Source organism: Bubalus bubalis, chromosome X (genome assembly GCF_019923935.1).
Source record: "Bubalus bubalis isolate 160015118507 breed Murrah chromosome X, NDDB_SH_1, whole genome shotgun sequence".
Classification (NCBI taxonomy): Eukaryota; Metazoa; Chordata; class Mammalia; order Artiodactyla; family Bovidae; genus Bubalus; species Bubalus bubalis.
Window position 1 is genome coordinate 21,679,087 of NC_059181.1, and position 17,635 is coordinate 21,696,721.

General features: G+C 42.1%; 2 protein-coding genes across 2 annotated transcripts; both read left to right on the forward strand.

The window, feature by feature from the left end:
* The first annotated feature begins 660 nt into the window (after positions 1 to 660).
* LOC102409854 (probable ATP-dependent RNA helicase DDX53) lies at positions 661 to 3,414 on the forward strand. Its single transcript, XM_044937258.1, has 2 exons — positions 661 to 819; positions 1,056 to 3,414. The coding sequence occupies exon 2, from the start codon at positions 1,063 to 1,065 to the stop codon at positions 3,172 to 3,174; it is 2,112 nt and encodes a 703-aa protein (XP_044793193.1). The 5' UTR covers positions 661 to 819; positions 1,056 to 1,062; the 3' UTR covers positions 3,175 to 3,414.
* A 9,339-nt stretch (positions 3,415 to 12,753) lies between these two features.
* Positions 12,754 to 14,937, forward strand: LOC112582204 (probable ATP-dependent RNA helicase DDX53). The gene has a single exon (XM_044937262.2). It carries the CDS (start codon positions 12,754 to 12,756, stop codon positions 14,695 to 14,697), a length of 1,944 nt encoding a protein of 647 aa, XP_044793197.2. The 3' UTR covers positions 14,698 to 14,937.
* The last annotated feature ends 2,698 nt before the right edge of the window (positions 14,938 to 17,635 follow it).

A 17,635-nucleotide genomic window follows, 5' to 3' on the forward strand; every position in this document is an offset into this window, starting at 1 on the left:
GGCAAGAGTGGGAAAGTATTTAAAACACCTTCGAATTTAACAGAGACCCTAACAAAGATTTCTCTTCTAAGCAGCATCCCTGATATAATAATCAGAAACTGCGTGAACAAATGTTGGAGTTTAGCTGAGGAATCAGAGGAAAAAATGCCATCCCTCACAATGTACCTAAGAGATTTCTGAAGGTATAAATTAAGAGGACAGGGAATTGATTAATTTATCTAGATCCAGTACTGTTGTTTCTCAAAAAGAAATTTACTGAAATAAACACACAAATCTATAAACAAGTAAGTTGATTTTCAAAATTCACTTTTTTCCTCCTAGGCAAATAACTGGATCACAAGAAAAGACTTGGGTAAGTTCAAGGCGTGCTTCAAGTCTGCTCCCACACTGAGCCAAAACCAGCATGAGCCCAGAGACTGAAGCACCTGTGACACTGAAGCTGGGCAAACACTCTCAGGGCCCTTTAAGCATAGGTAGGGTCAGCCCCTGAGAGTGACTGTTGCTTTAAATTTTGCCTCACAGGCACCTGCTTACCTCACAGTAGGCCCAGCCCTGTGATTGGTCAGCCTATCCAAAGCCCCGCCCCAACTGACACTATATCAAAGACAAACTTCCTAGGCAACAGCAGTATAGCTGCAGACCAGCTGGCTGTCAGTTGGTCTCCAGCCGGAGGAGATGAGAAAGGAGCCAGATAATACCTCTTTTTCCAGCCCAAGTTAGACGAGAGGCCAGCACTTACTTTACTATTGCCCACAAATGGCGTGGGCGCCAGAGCAGAAGATGATAGAACCTACTTTGAGAGATCTGCGAGATCGCCAGGTCAGTCGGGATGGCCGGGATAGCAGAGGCTGGGGCCGGAGCCACACCTCTGGCCGCGCAGAGTCTAGGGCGTCCAATTACCGAGAACCACCACTCTGCTTTCTTATCAAGAGCAGCATGATTGGTGCGGTGATTGGTCGTGGGGGATCAAATATAAAAGATATCCAGGATTCTACCAGTACAAAAATACAGATCGTAAAAGGTGGTCCTGAAGCTGAGGTAAAAATTTTTGGCAGGAAAGACATGAAGGCCAAGGCCAAAGCGGCTATAGAAACTCTTGTTAAGAAACAAGAAAGAACCTACAGTTCAGAATGCAGTGTTGATAGTCATGCCTCTCAAGCTTTTGCCGAGAGAGGCTGGAGCAGAAATAACACCACCAGAGCCACTCAGCCCAAAGATGACACCACCAAAGCAACCCAGCCCAGAGACTATGCGGCCATCGTGGCCCAGCCTGGAGATAACAATGCCGTCAGAAGGGCCCAGCCAGGAGACGACGTGGCCAGAGAGGCCCAGGCTGAAGACGACAACACCACCAGAGGGGCCCAGCCCAGAGAAACTGCCTCCAGAGCTTCCCAGCCCAGAGACAAGGATGCGGACAGAGACCACGCAGCCAGAGAGGCTCAGGCCAAAGACACCAGAATGGCCCAGCCTAGAGACTATGCGGCCATCGTGGCCCAGCCCGGAGATAACAATGCCGTCAGAAGGGCCCAGCCAGGAGACGACGTGGCCAGAGAGGCCCAGGCTGAAGACGACAACACCACCAGAGGGGCCCAGCCCAGAGAAACTGCCTCCAGAGCTTCCCAGCCCAGAGACAAGGATGCGGACAGAGACCACGCAGCCAGAGAGGCTCAGGCCAAAGACACCAGAATGGCCCAGCCTAGAGACTATGTGGCCATAGTGGCCCAGCCCAGAGATGACAAGCCCAGAGCCGCCCAGCCAAAAGATGTCACTGCTAGAGCAGCTCAGCCACGGATAGACTGGGATCAAGTAAAAGCTGGAGTGGTAGAGTGGAAGAAAAGAAAATGGGCAGATTTACCACCAATTAAGAAAAACGTATACATAGAATCCCAAGCAACACACTCATTGTCTGAAGCCCAAGTGGAAATTTGGAGAAAGGAAAATTTCAACATAACGTGTGATGACTTGACAGAGGGTGAGAAACGTCCCATACCCAAGCCCACCTGTACATTCGAAGATGCTTTCCAACAATATCCTGAGATTATGCAAAGCATTAGGAGAGCTGGTTTTCAAAAGCCAACGCCAATTCAGTCTCAGGCATGGCCAGTAATTCTACAAGGAATAGATCTTATAGGGATTGCGCAAACTGGAACAGGCAAAACACTATCCTATTTAATGCCTGGGTTTATACATATACATTCTCAACCAGTATCCAGAAAGCAAAGGAATGGACCTGGCATGCTAGTCCTTACACCCACTAGAGAATTAGCTCTGCAAGTAGAAGCTGAATGCTCTAAGTACTTATATAAAGGTCTTAAAAGTGTTTGTATATATGGTGGTGGAAACAGAAAAGGACAAATACAAGATGTTACCGAAGGTGTAGACATCATTATTGCAACACCTGGAAGACTGAATGATCTACAAATGAATAATTTTGTCAACCTAAGAAGCATAACCTACTTGGTCTTGGATGAGGCAGATAAAATGCTGGATCTGGGGTTTGAACACCAAATAATGAAGATCTTATTAGATGTGCGCCCAGATAGACAGACTGTTATGACAAGCGCATCTTGGCCAGACTCTACCCGTAGATTGGCCCAGTCTTATTTGAAACAGCCTATGATTGTTTATGTTGGTACTCTGGATCTAGTTACTGTAAATACTGTGAAGCAAAACATAATTGTTACCACTGAAGAGGAAAAACGATCTCTGATGCAAGAATTCCTACAGAGTCTGTCACCCAAAGACAAAGTCATCGTGTTTGTCAGCAGAAAACTTGTGGCTGATGACTTGTCAAGTGATTTAAGTATTCGAGGAATACCTGTCCAGTCCCTGCATGGTGACAGGGAACAGAGTGATCGAGACCAAGCATTAGAGGACTTCAGAAGTGGGCGAGTGAAAATACTGATCGCTACCGATTTAGCAGCCAGAGGTCTTGATGTCAGTGATGTCACACACGTATATAATTACAATTTTCCACGCAATATTGAAGAATATGTACACCGAGTTGGACGCACTGGAAGAGCAGGGAAAACAGGTGAATCAATCACCCTTGTGACCCAACATGATTGGAAAATTGCCGATGAGTTGATTAAAATTCTCCAAAGAGCCAACCAGATTGTGCCACCCAAACTCCGATCAATGGCTGATCGGTTTAAGAAGCGTAAGCAAAACTAGGAGATAGGAAAAAGATCAAAGAAATCTCAGGAAAAATGCACTGAGTTTTATTAACATCCACACCTTGAAAAATTTCACCTACTAGAATATCTAAGAATTGGATTTATTAACATCTGCACCTTGAAAAATTGTACCTACAAGAATATCCAAGACTGAGTTTAATTGATGTTTCCACCTTGACAAGTTGAACCTAAGAGAAGATCCAAGATTGAATTTTACTGATGTCTCCCACCTTGAAAAGGTGTACCTACAAGAAGATCTAAGATCAAGTTTTATCATGTCTACAACTTGAAAAATTGTAGCTACCAGAAGATCCGAGATATGTTCAAGTTACGCAGTACTCAAGTTACCTAAGGAAGTATTGGGAACATACTGTCAGTTACAGGACATTTAGCTAATTCTTAAACCATACCACTAAACTTTCAATGTATGTTCCTTAATAAAATCAAAAGTGCGTTGAAAATGAGAGAGCGTTATGTGTTTGTTAAAGTCGGCTTTCTTTTATAGCCTGCCATGTCCAGCTGTGTCTTCTCAAAAAGACTTGGTAGACAATAACAATGGTGCTTTTCTTGCTTTAAAATAGTTGTACTGAATTGGAAACTAGTTTTCACCAAGCTTAACCCAGTCAAAATATTTTATTTGCCCGCAGTGGTTGGTGACAGAATTCCTAAAACTATCTCCACTATCATTCTCTACTTTTAAAAAATTCATTAGGTACCAGGAACCAATAAGACAATTTTTCCATGGATGGGCGACATGGGGGTGGGGATGGTTTGGGGATGATTCAAGCACATTCCATTTATTGTGCCCTTTATCTCTATTATTGCATCAGCCCCATCTCATATCATAAAGCATTAGATCCTGGAGGTTGGGGGCCCCTGATTTACAGGACAGCGCCAACAAAACAGAGGATTACTTGGTCCAAAACATCCATAGCACTGAGATGGACAATCCCTGAGACAGCATAAGCAAAATAAAACCAACCTCATAGTAACCAAGAAAGAACTTCAGGGGAAGAAATAGAGGATTTTAAAATTATATCATGCAGGTCGTACAGAATATGACCCTACAACTTTCCTATCCTTGGTATAGTCTGTATCAGTGGTTCTCCACCAAGGCCAACTTTGCCAGATGTGGTGGTCACAACTCAAGGGGAGGGCTGTTGTCATCTCTTGGGTAGAGGCCATTCATGCTGCTAAACATTTCAATGTGCAGGATAATCCCTCTAAAGAGAGAATTATCAGGTGAAAATGTCAGTAATGTCATAGTTAAAACTTGCGATAGCTTAAGCAAAGCATCTTCTGAGCGAAAGTCAATTGCAGAAAAACCAAGAAGGGACTTCAGCCAGGGAAACAAAAAAAGGATATATACTTTGCGTAAACTGTTCAATGGCTTCTCAGGTGACACAGCTTGGTAAAGAATCCACGTGCCAATGCAGGAAACACAGGAAGACATGATCCGTGGGTAGGGAATATTCCCTGGAAGAGGAAATGGCAACCCACTCCAGGATGCTTGCCTGGGAAGTTCTATGGACAGGGGAGCCTGGCATGCTATATAGTCCATGGAGTTTCAAGAAGTCTGACATGACTGAGCAACTGAGCACCAAGCACATACACTGTTCAATAAAAGACTCTCCATCAGCTTTCATTATCTTTCAGTTCAGTTCAGTTCAGTCACTCAGTCGTGTCCGACTCTTTGCAACCCCATGAACTGCAGCATGCCAGGCCTCCCTGTCCATCACCAACTTCCAGAGTTCACTCAAACTCATGTCCATCGAGTTGGTGATGCCATCCAGCCATTTCATTCTCTGTTGTCCCCTTCTCCTGCCCCAAATCCCTCCCAGCATTGGAGTCTTTTCCAATGAGTCAACTCTTCCATGAGGTGGCCAAAGTATTGGAGTTTCAGCTCCAGCATCAGTCCTTCCAGTGGACACCCAGGACTGATCTCCTTTAGGATTGACTGGTTGGATCTCCTTGCAGGCCAGAGGACTCTCAAGAGTCTTCTCCAACACCACAGTTCACAAGCATCAATTCTTTGGCACTCAGCTTTCTTCACAGTCCAACTCTCATATCCATACATGACTACTGGAAAAACCATAGCCTTGACTAGATGGACCTTTGTTGGCAAAGTAACATCTCTGCTTTTGAATATGCCATCTAGATTGGTCATAACTTTCCTTCCAAGGAGTAAATGTCTTTTAATTTCATGGCTGCAATCACCATCGGCAGTGATTTTGGAGCCCAAAAAAATAAAGTCTGACACTGTTTCCACTGTTTCCCCATCTATTTCCCATGAAGTGATGGGACCAGATGCCATGATCTTCATTTTCTGAATGTTGAGCCTTAAGCCAACTTTTTCACTCCTCTTTCACTTCATCAAGAGGCTTTTTAGTTCCTCTTCACTTTGTGCCATAAGGGTGGTGTCATCTGCATATCTGAGGTTATTGATTATTCTCCTGGCAATCTTGATTCCAGCTTGTGCTTCTTCCAGCCCAGCGTTTCTCATGATGTACTCTGCATATAAGTTAAATATGCAGGGTGACAATATACAGCCCTGATGTACTCCTTTTCCTATTTGGAACCAGTCTGTTGTTCCATGTCCAGTTCTAACTGTTGCTTCCTGACCTGCATACATATTTCTCAAGAGGCAGGTCAGGTGGCCTGGTATGCCCATCTCTTTCAGAATTTTCCACAGTTTATTGTGATCCACACAGTCAAAGGCTTTGGCAGAGTCAATAAAGCAGAAATAGATGTTTTTCTGGAACTCTCTTGCTTTTTCCATGATCCAGCAGATGTTGGCAATTTGATCTCTGGTGCCTCTGCCTTTTCTAAAACCAGCTTGAACATCTGGAAGTTCACAGTTCACATATTTCTGAAGCCTGGCTTGGAGAATTTTGAGCCTTAATTTACTAGTGTGTGACATGAGTGCAGTTGTGCAGTAATTTGAGCATTCTTTGGCATTGCCTTTCTTTGGGATTGGAATGAAAACTGACCTTTTCCTGTCCTGTGGCCGCTGCTGAGTTTTCCAAATTTGCTGGCATACTGAGTGCAGAACTTTTACAGCATCATCTTTCAGGATTTGAAATCGCTCAACTCGCATCACCTCCACTAGCTTTGCTCATAGTGATGCTTTCTAAGGCCCACTTGACTTCACATTCCAGGATGTCTGGCTCTAGGTCAGTGATCACACCATCGTGATTATCTGGGTCATGAAGATATTTTTGGTATAGTTCTTCTGTGCATTCTTGCGACCTCTTCTTAATATCTTCTGCTTCTGTTAGGTCCATACCATTTCTGTCCTTTATCGAGCCCATCTTTGCATGAAATGTTCCCGTGGTATCTCTAATTTTCTTGAAGAGATCTCTAGTCTTTCCCATTCTGTTGTTTTCCTCTATTTCTTTGCATTGATCGCTGAGGAAGGCTTTCTTATCTCTTCTTGCTATTCTTTGGAACTCTTTATTCAGATGCTTATATCTTTCCTTTTCTCCTTTGCTTTTCACTTCTCTTCTTTTCACAGCTATTTGTAAGGCCTCCCCAGACAGCCATTTTGCTTTTTTGCATTTCTTTTTTGCAAAATTATATTCCTTGGAGGGATAGTTGAAATTATGCATAAAAAGTGTATATGCTTTAATAGACTTGGACCCAGTAATATCAAATCTAGGCATTACCATAAGGAAATAATTTTATATATAAATGCACACACACACACACACACACACACACACACACACACACACCAAGATGTATATACAGGGCTATTTACCATATTAATTAAAATAGTTAATTTTTGAAAAAATTTTCAAGTCCAATGATAGGGTCCTAGTTAAACAAACTGCAGTATATCTATTCCTGACTTGGAATAGCAGAAATCATGTTCTTAAAGAATATTTGAAGGAAAGTAGTTTATAAAATCATCTCTTTTGCTTTAGAAAGTTATATCTGTCCAGTTATCAATATAGAATAAAACAGATGAGCTGGATACACGCAGGCACACATAAATGATAGTAATAGTTTTATACATTATATAGTTATAACTGGTTTTAATTATTTAATTCTCTAAAATTTATACAAAATAACATTGCCTTCATTATAATAAAAATTATTTTGATATATCTGGAGAAAACGCTAATTCAAAAAGATATATGCAGCCAGTGTTCATAGGATCACTATTTACAATAGCTAAGGCATGTCAAAGGTATGGTTTTTCCAGTGGTCATGTATGGATGTGAGAGTTGGATCATAAAAAAGGCTGAGCACTGAAGAATTGATGCTTTTGAACTGTGGTGTTGGAGAAGACTCTGGAGAGTCCCTTAGACTGCAAGGAGATCCAACCAGTCCTTTCTAAAGAAGATCAGTCCTAGGTGTTCATTGGAAGGACTGATGCTGAAGCTGAAACTCCAATACTCTGGTGACCTGATGCGAAGAACTGACTCATTGGAAAAGATCCTGATGCTGGGAAAGATTGAAGGCAGGAGGAGAAGGGGACAACAGAGGATGAGATGGCTGGATGGTATTACCAACACAATGGACATGAGTTTGAGTCAACTCCAGGAGTTGGCTATGGACAGGGAGGCCTGGCATGCTGCAGTCCATGGGGTCACAAAGAGTCAGACATGACTGAGCGACTGAACTGAACTGAAGGTATATAAACAATATAGATGAATGGATGAAGAAGATGTGATACATATATACAATGGAATATCACTCAGCCATAAAAAGAAATAATACCATCGGCAGCAACATGGATGGACCTGAGGTTATCATACTTAGTGAAGTAAGTCAGAGAAAGACAAATATAATATGATATCACTTATATGTGGACTCTAAAAATGGTCCAAATGATCCTATTTATAAAACAGAAATAGAGTCACAGATGTAGAAAACAAATTTATGGTTGCCAGAGGGGAAAGGGGGAGATAAAATAAGAGTTTGGGGTTAAAAGAAACACACTACTATATATAAAATAGATAAACAATTAGGTCCTACTGTATAGCACAAGCAACTATATTAAATATCCTGTAATAAACCATAATGGATAAGAATATAAAAATATATGTATAACTGAATCACTTTGCTACACACCACAAGCTAACAAAACACTGTAAATCAACTGTATTTCAATGAAGCTTTTTAAATGATGTTGAACATAAGTTTTCAATAATTGAAGAAATCAATTCAAGTAGCATTGTAGTTGAAGGTGTTCTAAATAGAAGCATCTCTTGTTTCACCTGCTAAAATGTAAAAATCATTAATAAGAAACTTGTCCCTTTTCCACCACTGCCTCTTAAGTGCTAAAAACAATGCCTATGGAACATAGTAGGAGCACAATAAGTATCTAAATGAATTAATAAGGGAATGAAGAAAGGAAGAAAAGAAGGAAGGGAAATAAGTACATTGTTTTATTTTCATTGATCAAAAGTAAGCATTTCTGTTCCTTGCTTTGTCTGGTAACATCTACTGGCCTACACCTCACCTTCTGTTCGATAATAAGAAAAATGTTAAGTATTCTTACCACAGACAAAACAAAAAACCAAATAAACAAAGGAACATAGGAAAGTTTAGTTGTTGGATGTGTCTATTTCCTTGTTTGTGATGAGAGTATAATGGGTGTTTGCATATATCCAAACTCAAATTGTACACATTAAACATGTGCCATTCTTTGTATATAAAAAAAATACCTCATTAAAACCATTCATTAAAAAAAGAAAGGAAAGAACAGAGCAAGGCTTTCAACTCAGAGATCCTTTTTTGTCATACTTTTACATGTGAATAATGGGAACTCCAGTTCTTGGTTTTTGTTTGTATCATTACATGGATTTCACCATCAGGTTTTCTAACTCGTATCAAGATAAAAAGTCAAAAATTATCAGATGTTATTCTTAAAAAAAAAAATGATGTTGCAGTACTGCTGAAGAATATGATTGCAGTTTTATTTAAAACCACTGACTATAATTGTGTATAAATATCTCATACATGTTGTCAGTACTTAGGGACAAATTTGCCAGAATACACCAAAACATTAATAATGGCTGTCTCTGGGGAGAAAAGTTGGGAGAACAATCAATTATGAAGTTCTCCTACTTTTATAATAAAAAGTATTTGATTTATGAATAATATAGATGGTATATGTATTATATCTAAGACCTGAACACTTTACCTTCTTTTTCAAGAAACTGGAGAATATCACAGAAATCTGCACTTGTATAGAATTAAAATTTGTGAGTTCTTTTGTCTTACTTGCAAAATTCGAAATTGTCTTTTTAGGAAAAGACAGATATCTACATGAAAATGTTAAAAGAGAAAGACATAATTAGTTAGACAGATATGATTAATTCTGCACATGGAAAAAATTTCTTTCTTGTGCCATTAGTAAATGACCAGGAAAGAGGAGGAAGAAGAAAGGGAAGAGGAGAAGGAGGTTATGATTTGTTGTTTGTGCATGGCACCCACATGAACACCTATGAAAGAAAAAGAGTAGACGATCAAGAGTAGTCAGAGAAATCCTTGACCACTGCTCACAGCTAATACATTTAAGAGAAAAAAGGAGGATTGGGTAGGAAGAACCGAAGATTACTCTTCATGTTTCATATGTGTTATGTCCAGAAAATATTGGAACCAAGAAGAACACCCAGGAATCTCCTATCTCTGAGCACTGCACAATATGAAATAATAAATATTTAAGTCATTATTTGCTGAGTATTATATTATCCAAAGCATCTTAACTAGTAAATAGGAAAAATTGACTGACAGAACCTCCTATCGGGGCAGTGAATTTTCCATTATTCAGAAGCGCCTCCAATGAGAAGCACTTTACTAGGATGAGAGCTGACTATAATAAGCAAATTAAACACTTCCTCTAGATGTTTATTTAATGGAGACACTAAAAACACAGGATTCTACAGGGAATGGATGTAACTTTATTTTTTTTTTTAATTGGAAGCATATCAAACAAGGCCAGCTTTTGAACAGTCAGCACCAATTAGAGAAAGCAGTGAGAAATCAGAAGAGTAGAGAACTTGAGCATCAGTCATAAAGAGACCCAATATCAAGGTCATCTGAGCCAATAGCTTTAACAGCTTTCACACTCGGATGCACCTGGAGTACATCACTGGCGCTAACAGATTTCAAATGTAGCCGACCAGATGATTTCTTACAATCAACAACCTTGAGGGGCTCAGAGTGAATAATTCTACCCTAACGGAAATACATCGGAAACAATGGAAACAGTGACAGATTTTATTTTGGGGGGCTCCAAAATCACTGCAGATGGTGACTGCAGCCATGAAATTAAGACGCTTGCTCCTTGGAAGAAAAGCTATGACCAACCTGGACAGCATATTAAAAAGCAGAGACATTACTTTGCCAACAAAGGTCCATCTAGTCAAATCTATGGTTTTTCCAGTAGTCATGTATGGATGTGAGCATTGGACTATAAAGAAAGCTGAGTGCTAAATAATTGATGCTTTTGAACTATGGTGTTGGAGAAGACTCTTGAGTCCCTTGGACTGCAAGGAGGTCCAACCAGTCCATCCTAAAGGAAATCAGTACTGAATATTCATTGTAAGGACTGATGCTGAAGCTGAAGCTCCAATATTTTGGCCATCTGATGCAAAGAACTGACTCACTGGAAAAGACCCTGATGCTGGGAAAGACTGAAGGTGGGAGGAGAAGGGGACAACAGAGGATGAGATGGTTGGATGGCATCACCAACTTGATGGACATGAGTTTGAGTAAACTCTGGAAGATGGTGATGGACAGGGAAGCCTGGCTTGCTGCAGTCCATGGGGTCACAAACAGTTGGACATGACTGAGTTACTGAACTGAACTGAATGGAAATACATAGCCAAAAACAATGGGAATCTTCTCTTGAATACAAGGAATTCTTCAAAAGTCTTTTCACACAGAAGGGAATAAGGAGAGAGGAACTGATGGACCATCTTGGCTTTTCCACCCGAGTTTGAAAATTCAATTAAAAAAAAAAAAGTAAAGAGCGAGTATTTTCTAAAGGATGAAGAAAGTCAGCAAAACATTTCTCTCCTCTCCTTCTCTTCCTGTAACCCAAGTGCTTTGCCCTTAATTAAAAAAAATAATTGGGGATTTCTTGGCATATTGTACTGATTGGATAAAAATCTATAATTAAGTGGAGAGATGCAAGAACTGGTCCTCTCTCTTTATGCTGACAACTCCATTTCACTTCCCAGGTATTGCTGAAGTGGGTCAGTGCCATTCAAGTTCACAAAACTAATCCTTGAAATTTCCTCCTTACCCAGGACACAAACAATAGTGCAAGCCTGTTACTGCTGACCACTACCTGTAAGTATTCCCTTTCAGCTCCCTTCTACAGCAAACTTCTATTTCCTTTGAGCCCTTCCAAAAGGGTAAAATGTAAAATGTCTGTAATGAGGTTTCCCCAGGTTAAATAAAGTACATGCAAACATCCAAAGCTTGCAATTTGTGGTGAACTTTCAGCAGTAAGTTTACTGATATGTTTCGGGGCCCCAAATAAATTTTCAACTGGAACCCATTCCTCAGAGTCAGTAAAATCTCTATGAAGCCTGAACTAACTGCTTTTAGGCTTGTGTCCTCTGATGAACCATATGGTCAGCCCCTGAGAGTGACTGTTGCTTTAAATTTTGCCTCACAGGCACCTGCTTACCTCACAGTAGGCCCAGCCCTGTGATTGGTCAGCCTATCCAAAGCCCCGCCCCAACTGACACTATATCAAAGACAAACTTCCTAGGCAACAGCAGTATAGCTGCAGACCAGCTGGCTGTCAGTTGGTCTCCAGCCGGAGGAGATGAGAAAGGAGCCAGATAATACCTCTTTTTCCAGCCCAAGTTAGACGAGAGGCCAGCACTTACTTTACTATTGCCCACAAATGGCGTGGGCGCCAGAGCAGAAGATGATAGAACCTACTTTGAGAGATCTGCGAGATCGCCAGGTCAGTCGGGATGGCCGGGATAGCAGAGGCTGGGGCCGGAGCCACACCTCTGGCCGCGCAGAGTCTAGGGCGTCCAATTACCGAGAACCACCACTCTGCTTTCTTATCAAGAGCAGCATGATTGGTGCGGTGATTGGTCGTGGGGGATCAAATATAAAAGATATCCAGGATTCTACCAGTACAAAAATACAGATCGTAAAAGGTGGTCCTGAAGCTGAGGTAAAAATTTTTGGCAGGAAAGACATGAAGGCCAAGGCCAAAGCGGCTATAGAAACTCTTGTTAAGAAACAAGAAAGAACCTACAGTTCAGAATGCAGTGTTGATAGTCATGCCTCTCAAGCTTTTGCCGAGAGAGGCTGGAGCAGAAATAACACCACCAGAGCCACTCAGCCCAAAGATGACACCACCAAAGCAACCCAGCCCAGAGACTATGCGGCCATCGTGGCCCAGCCCGGAGATAACAATGCCGTCAGAAGGGCCCAGCCAGGAGACGACGTGGCCAGAGAGGCCCAGGCTGAAGACGACAACACCACCAGAGGGGCCCAGCCCAGAGAAACTGCCTCCAGAGCTTCCCAGCCCAGAGACAAGGATGCGGACAGAGACCACGCAGCCAGAGAGGCTCAGGCCAAAGACACCAGAATGGCCCAGCCTAGAGACTATGCGGCCATCGTGGCCCAGCCCGGAGATAACAATGCCGTCAGAAGGGCCCAGCCAGGAGACGACGTGGCCAGAGAGGCCCAGGCTGAAGACGACAACACCACCAGAGGGGCCCAGCCCAGAGAAACTGCCTCCAGAGCTTCCCAGCCCAGAGACAAGGATGCGGACAGAGACCACGCAGCCAGAGAGGCTCAGGCCAAAGACACCAGAATGGCCCAGCCTAGAGACTATGCGGCCATCGTGGCCCAGCCCGGAGATAACAATGCCGTCAGAAGGGCCCAGCCAGGAGACGACGTGGCCAGAGAGGCCCAGGCTGAAGACGACAACACCACCAGAGGGGCCCAGCCCAGAGAAACTGCCTCCAGAGCTTCCCAGCCCAGAGACAAGGATGCGGACAGAGACCACGCAGCCAGAGAGGCTCAGGCCAAAGACACCAGAATGGCCCAGCCTAGAGACTATGCGGCCATAGTGGCCCAGCCCAGAGATGACAAGCCCAGAGCCGCCCAGCCAAAAGATGTCACTGCTAGAGCAGCTCAGCCACGGATAGACTGGGATCAAGTAAAAGCTGGAGTGGTAGAGTGGAAGAAAAGAAAATGGGCAGATTTACCACCAATTAAGAAAAACGTATACATAGAATCCCAAGCAACACACTCATTGTCTGAAGCCCAAGTGGAAATTTGGAGAAAGGAAAATTTCAACATAACGTGTGATGACTTGACAGAGGGTGAGAAACGTCCCATACCCAAGCCCACCTGTACATTCGAAGATGCTTTCCAACAATATCCTGAGATTATGCAAAGCATTAGGAGAGCTGGTTTTCAAAAGCCAACGCCAATTCAGTCTCAGGCATGGCCAGTAATTCTACAAGGAATAGATCTTATAGGGATTGCGCAAACTGGAACAGGCAAAACACTATCCTATTTAATGCCTGGGTTTATACATATACATTCTCAACCAGTATCCAGAAAGCAAAGGAATGGACCTGGCATGCTAGTCCTTACACCCACTAGAGAATTAGCTCTGCAAGTAGAAGCTGAATGCTCTAAGTACTTATATAAAGGTCTTAAAAGTGTTTGTATATATGGTGGTGGAAACAGAAAAGGACAAATACAAGATGTTACCGAAGGTGTAGACATCATTATTGCAACACCTGGAAGACTGAATGATCTACAAATGAATAATTTTGTCAACCTAAGAAGCATAACCTACTTGGTCTTGGATGAGGCAGATAAAATGCTGGATCTGGGGTTTGAACACCAAATAATGAAGATCTTATTAGATGTGCGCCCAGATAGACAGACTGTTATGACAAGCGCATCTTGGCCAGACTCTACCCGTAGATTGGCCCAGTCTTATTTGAAACAGCCAATGATTGTTTATGTTGGTACTCTGGATCTAGTTACTGTAAATACTGTGAAGCAAAACATAATTGTTACCACTGAAGAGGAAAAACGATCTCTGATGCAAGAATTCCTACAGAGTCTGTCACCCAAAGACAAAGTCATCGTGTTTGTCAGCAGAAAACTTGTGGCTGATGACTTGTCAAGTGATTTAAGTATTCGAGGAATACCTGTCCAGTCCCTGCATGGTGACAGGGAACAGAGTGATCGAGACCAAGCATTAGAGGACTTCAGAAGTGGGCGAGTGAAAATACTGATCGCTACCGATTTAGCAGCCAGAGGTCTTGATGTCAGTGATGTCACACACGTATATAATTACAATTTTCCACGCAATATTGAAGAATATGTACACCGAGTTGGACGCACTGGAAGAGCAGGGAAAACAGGTGAATCAATCACCCTTGTGACCCAACATGATTGGAAAATTGCCGATGAGTTGATTAAAATTCTCCAAAGAGCCAACCAGATTGTGCCACCCAAACTCCGATCAATGGCTGATCGGTTTAAGAAGCGTAAGCAAAACTAGGAGATAGGAAAAAGATCAAAGAAATCTCAGGAAAAATGCACTGAGTTTTATTAACATCCACACCTTGAAAAATTTCACCTACTAGAATATCTAAGAATTGGATTTATTAACATCTGCACCTTGAAAAATTGTACCTACAAGAATATCCAAGACTGAGTTTAATTGATGTTTCCACCTTGACAAGTTGAACCTAAGAGAAGATCCAAGATTGAATTTTACTGATGTCTCCCACCTTGAAAAGGTGTACCTACAAGAAGATCTAAGATCAAGTTTTATCATGTCTACAACTTGAAAAATTGTAGCTACCAGAAGATCCGAGATATGTTCAAGTTACGCAGTACTCAAGTTACCTAAGGAAGTATTGGGAACATACTGTCAGTTACAGGACATTTAGCTAATTCTTAAACCATACCACTAAACTTTCAATGTATGTTCCTTAATAAAATCAAAAGTGCGTTGAAAATGAGAGAGCGTTATGTGTTTGTTAAAGTCGGCTTTCTTTTATAGCCTGCCATGTCCAGCTGTGTCTTCTCAAAAAGACTTGGTAGACAATAACAATGGTGCTTTTCTTGCTTTAAAATAGTTGTACTGAATTGGAAACTAGTTTTCACCAAGCTTAACCCAGTCAAAATATTTTATTTGCCCGCAGTGGTTGGTGACAGAATTCCTAAAACTATCTCCACTATCATTCTCTACTTTTAAAAAATTCATTAGGTACCAGGAACCAATAAGACAATTTTTCCATGGATGGGCGACATGGGGGTGGGGATGGTTTGGGGATGATTCAAGCACATTCCATTTATTGTGCCCTTTATCTCTATTATTGCATCAGCCCCATCTCATATCATAAAGCATTAGATCCTGGAGGTTGGGGGCCCCTGATTTACAGGACAGCGCCAACAAAACAGAGGATTACTTGGTCCAAAACATCCATAGCACTGAGATGGACAATCCCTGAGACAGCATAAGCAAAATAAAACCAACCTCATAGTAACCAAGAAAGAACTTCAGGGGAAGAAATAGAGGATTTTAAAATTATATCATGCAGGTCGTACAGAATATGACCCTACAACTTTCCTATCCTTGGTATAGTCTGTATCAGTGGTTCTCCACCAAGGCCAACTTTGCCAGATGTGGTGGTCACAACTCAAGGGGAGGGCTGTTGTCATCTCTTGGGTAGAGGCCATTCATGCTGCTAAACATTTCAATGTGCAGGATAATCCCTCTAAAGAGAGAATTATCAGGTGAAAATGTCAGTAATGTCATAGTTAAAACTTGCGATAGCTTAAGCAAAGCATCTTCTGAGCGAAAGTCAATTGCAGAAAAACCAAGAAGGGACTTCAGCCAGGGAAACAAAAAAAGGATATATACTTTGCGTAAACTGTTCAATGGCTTCTCAGGTGACACAGCTTGGTAAAGAATCCACGTGCCAATGCAGGAAACACAGGAAGACATGATCCGTGGGTAGGGAATATTCCCTGGAAGAGGAAATGGCAACCCACTCCAGGATGCTTGCCTGGGAAGTTCTATGGACAGGGGAGCCTGGCATGCTATATAGTCCATGGAGTTTCAAGAAGTCTGACATGACTGAGCAACTGAGCACCAAGCACATACACTGTTCAATAAAAGACTCTCCATCAGCTTTCATTATCTTTCAGTTCAGTTCAGTTCAGTCACTCAGTCGTGTCCGACTCTTTGCAACCCCATGAACTGCAGCATGCCAGGCCTCCCTGTCCATCACCAACTTCCAGAGTTCACTCAAACTCATGTCCATCGAGTTGGTGATGCCATCCAGCCATTTCATTCTCTGTTGTCCCCTTCTCCTGCCCCAAATCCCTCCCAGCATTGGAGTCTTTTCCAATGAGTCAACTCTTCCATGAGGTGGCCAAAGTATTGGAGTTTCAGCTCCAGCATCAGTCCTTCCAGTGGACACCCAGGACTGATCTCCTTTAGGATTGACTGGTTGGATCTCCTTGCAGGCCAGAGGACTCTCAAGAGTCTTCTCCAACACCACAGTTCACAAGCATCAATTCTTTGGCACTCAGCTTTCTTCACAGTCCAACTCTCATATCCATACATGACTACTGGAAAAACCATAGCCTTGACTAGATGGACCTTTGTTGGCAAAGTAACATCTCTGCTTTTGAATATGCCATCTAGATTGGTCATAACTTTCCTTCCAAGGAGTAAATGTCTTTTAATTTCATGGCTGCAATCACCATCGGCAGTGATTTTGGAGCCCAAAAAAATAAAGTCTGACACTGTTTCCACTGTTTCCCCATCTATTTCCCATGAAGTGATGGGACCAGATGCCATGATCTTCATTTTCTGAATGTTGAGCCTTAAGCCAACTTTTTCACTCCTCTTTCACTTCATCAAGAGGCTTTTTAGTTCCTCTTCACTTTGTGCCATAAGGGTGGTGTCATCTGCATATCTGAGGTTATTGATTATTCTCCTGGCAATCTTGATTCCAGCTTGTGCTTCTTCCAGCCCAGCGTTTCTCATGATGTACTCTGCATATAAGTTAAATATGCAGGGTGACAATATACAGCCCTGATGTACTCCTTTTCCTATTTGGAACCAGTCTGTTGTTCCATGTCCAGTTCTAACTGTTGCTTCCTGACCTGCATACATATTTCTCAAGAGGCAGGTCAGGTGGCCTGGTATGCCCATCTCTTTCAGAATTTTCCACAGTTTATTGTGATCCACACAGTCAAAGGCTTTGGCAGAGTCAATAAAGCAGAAATAGATGTTTTTCTGGAACTCTCTTGCTTTTTCCATGATCCAGCAGATGTTGGCAATTTGATCTCTGGTGCCTCTGCCTTTTCTAAAACCAGCTTGAACATCTGGAAGTTCACAGTTCACATATTTCTGAAGCCTGGCTTGGAGAATTTTGAGCCTTAATTTACTAGTGTGTGACATGAGTGCAGTTGTGCAG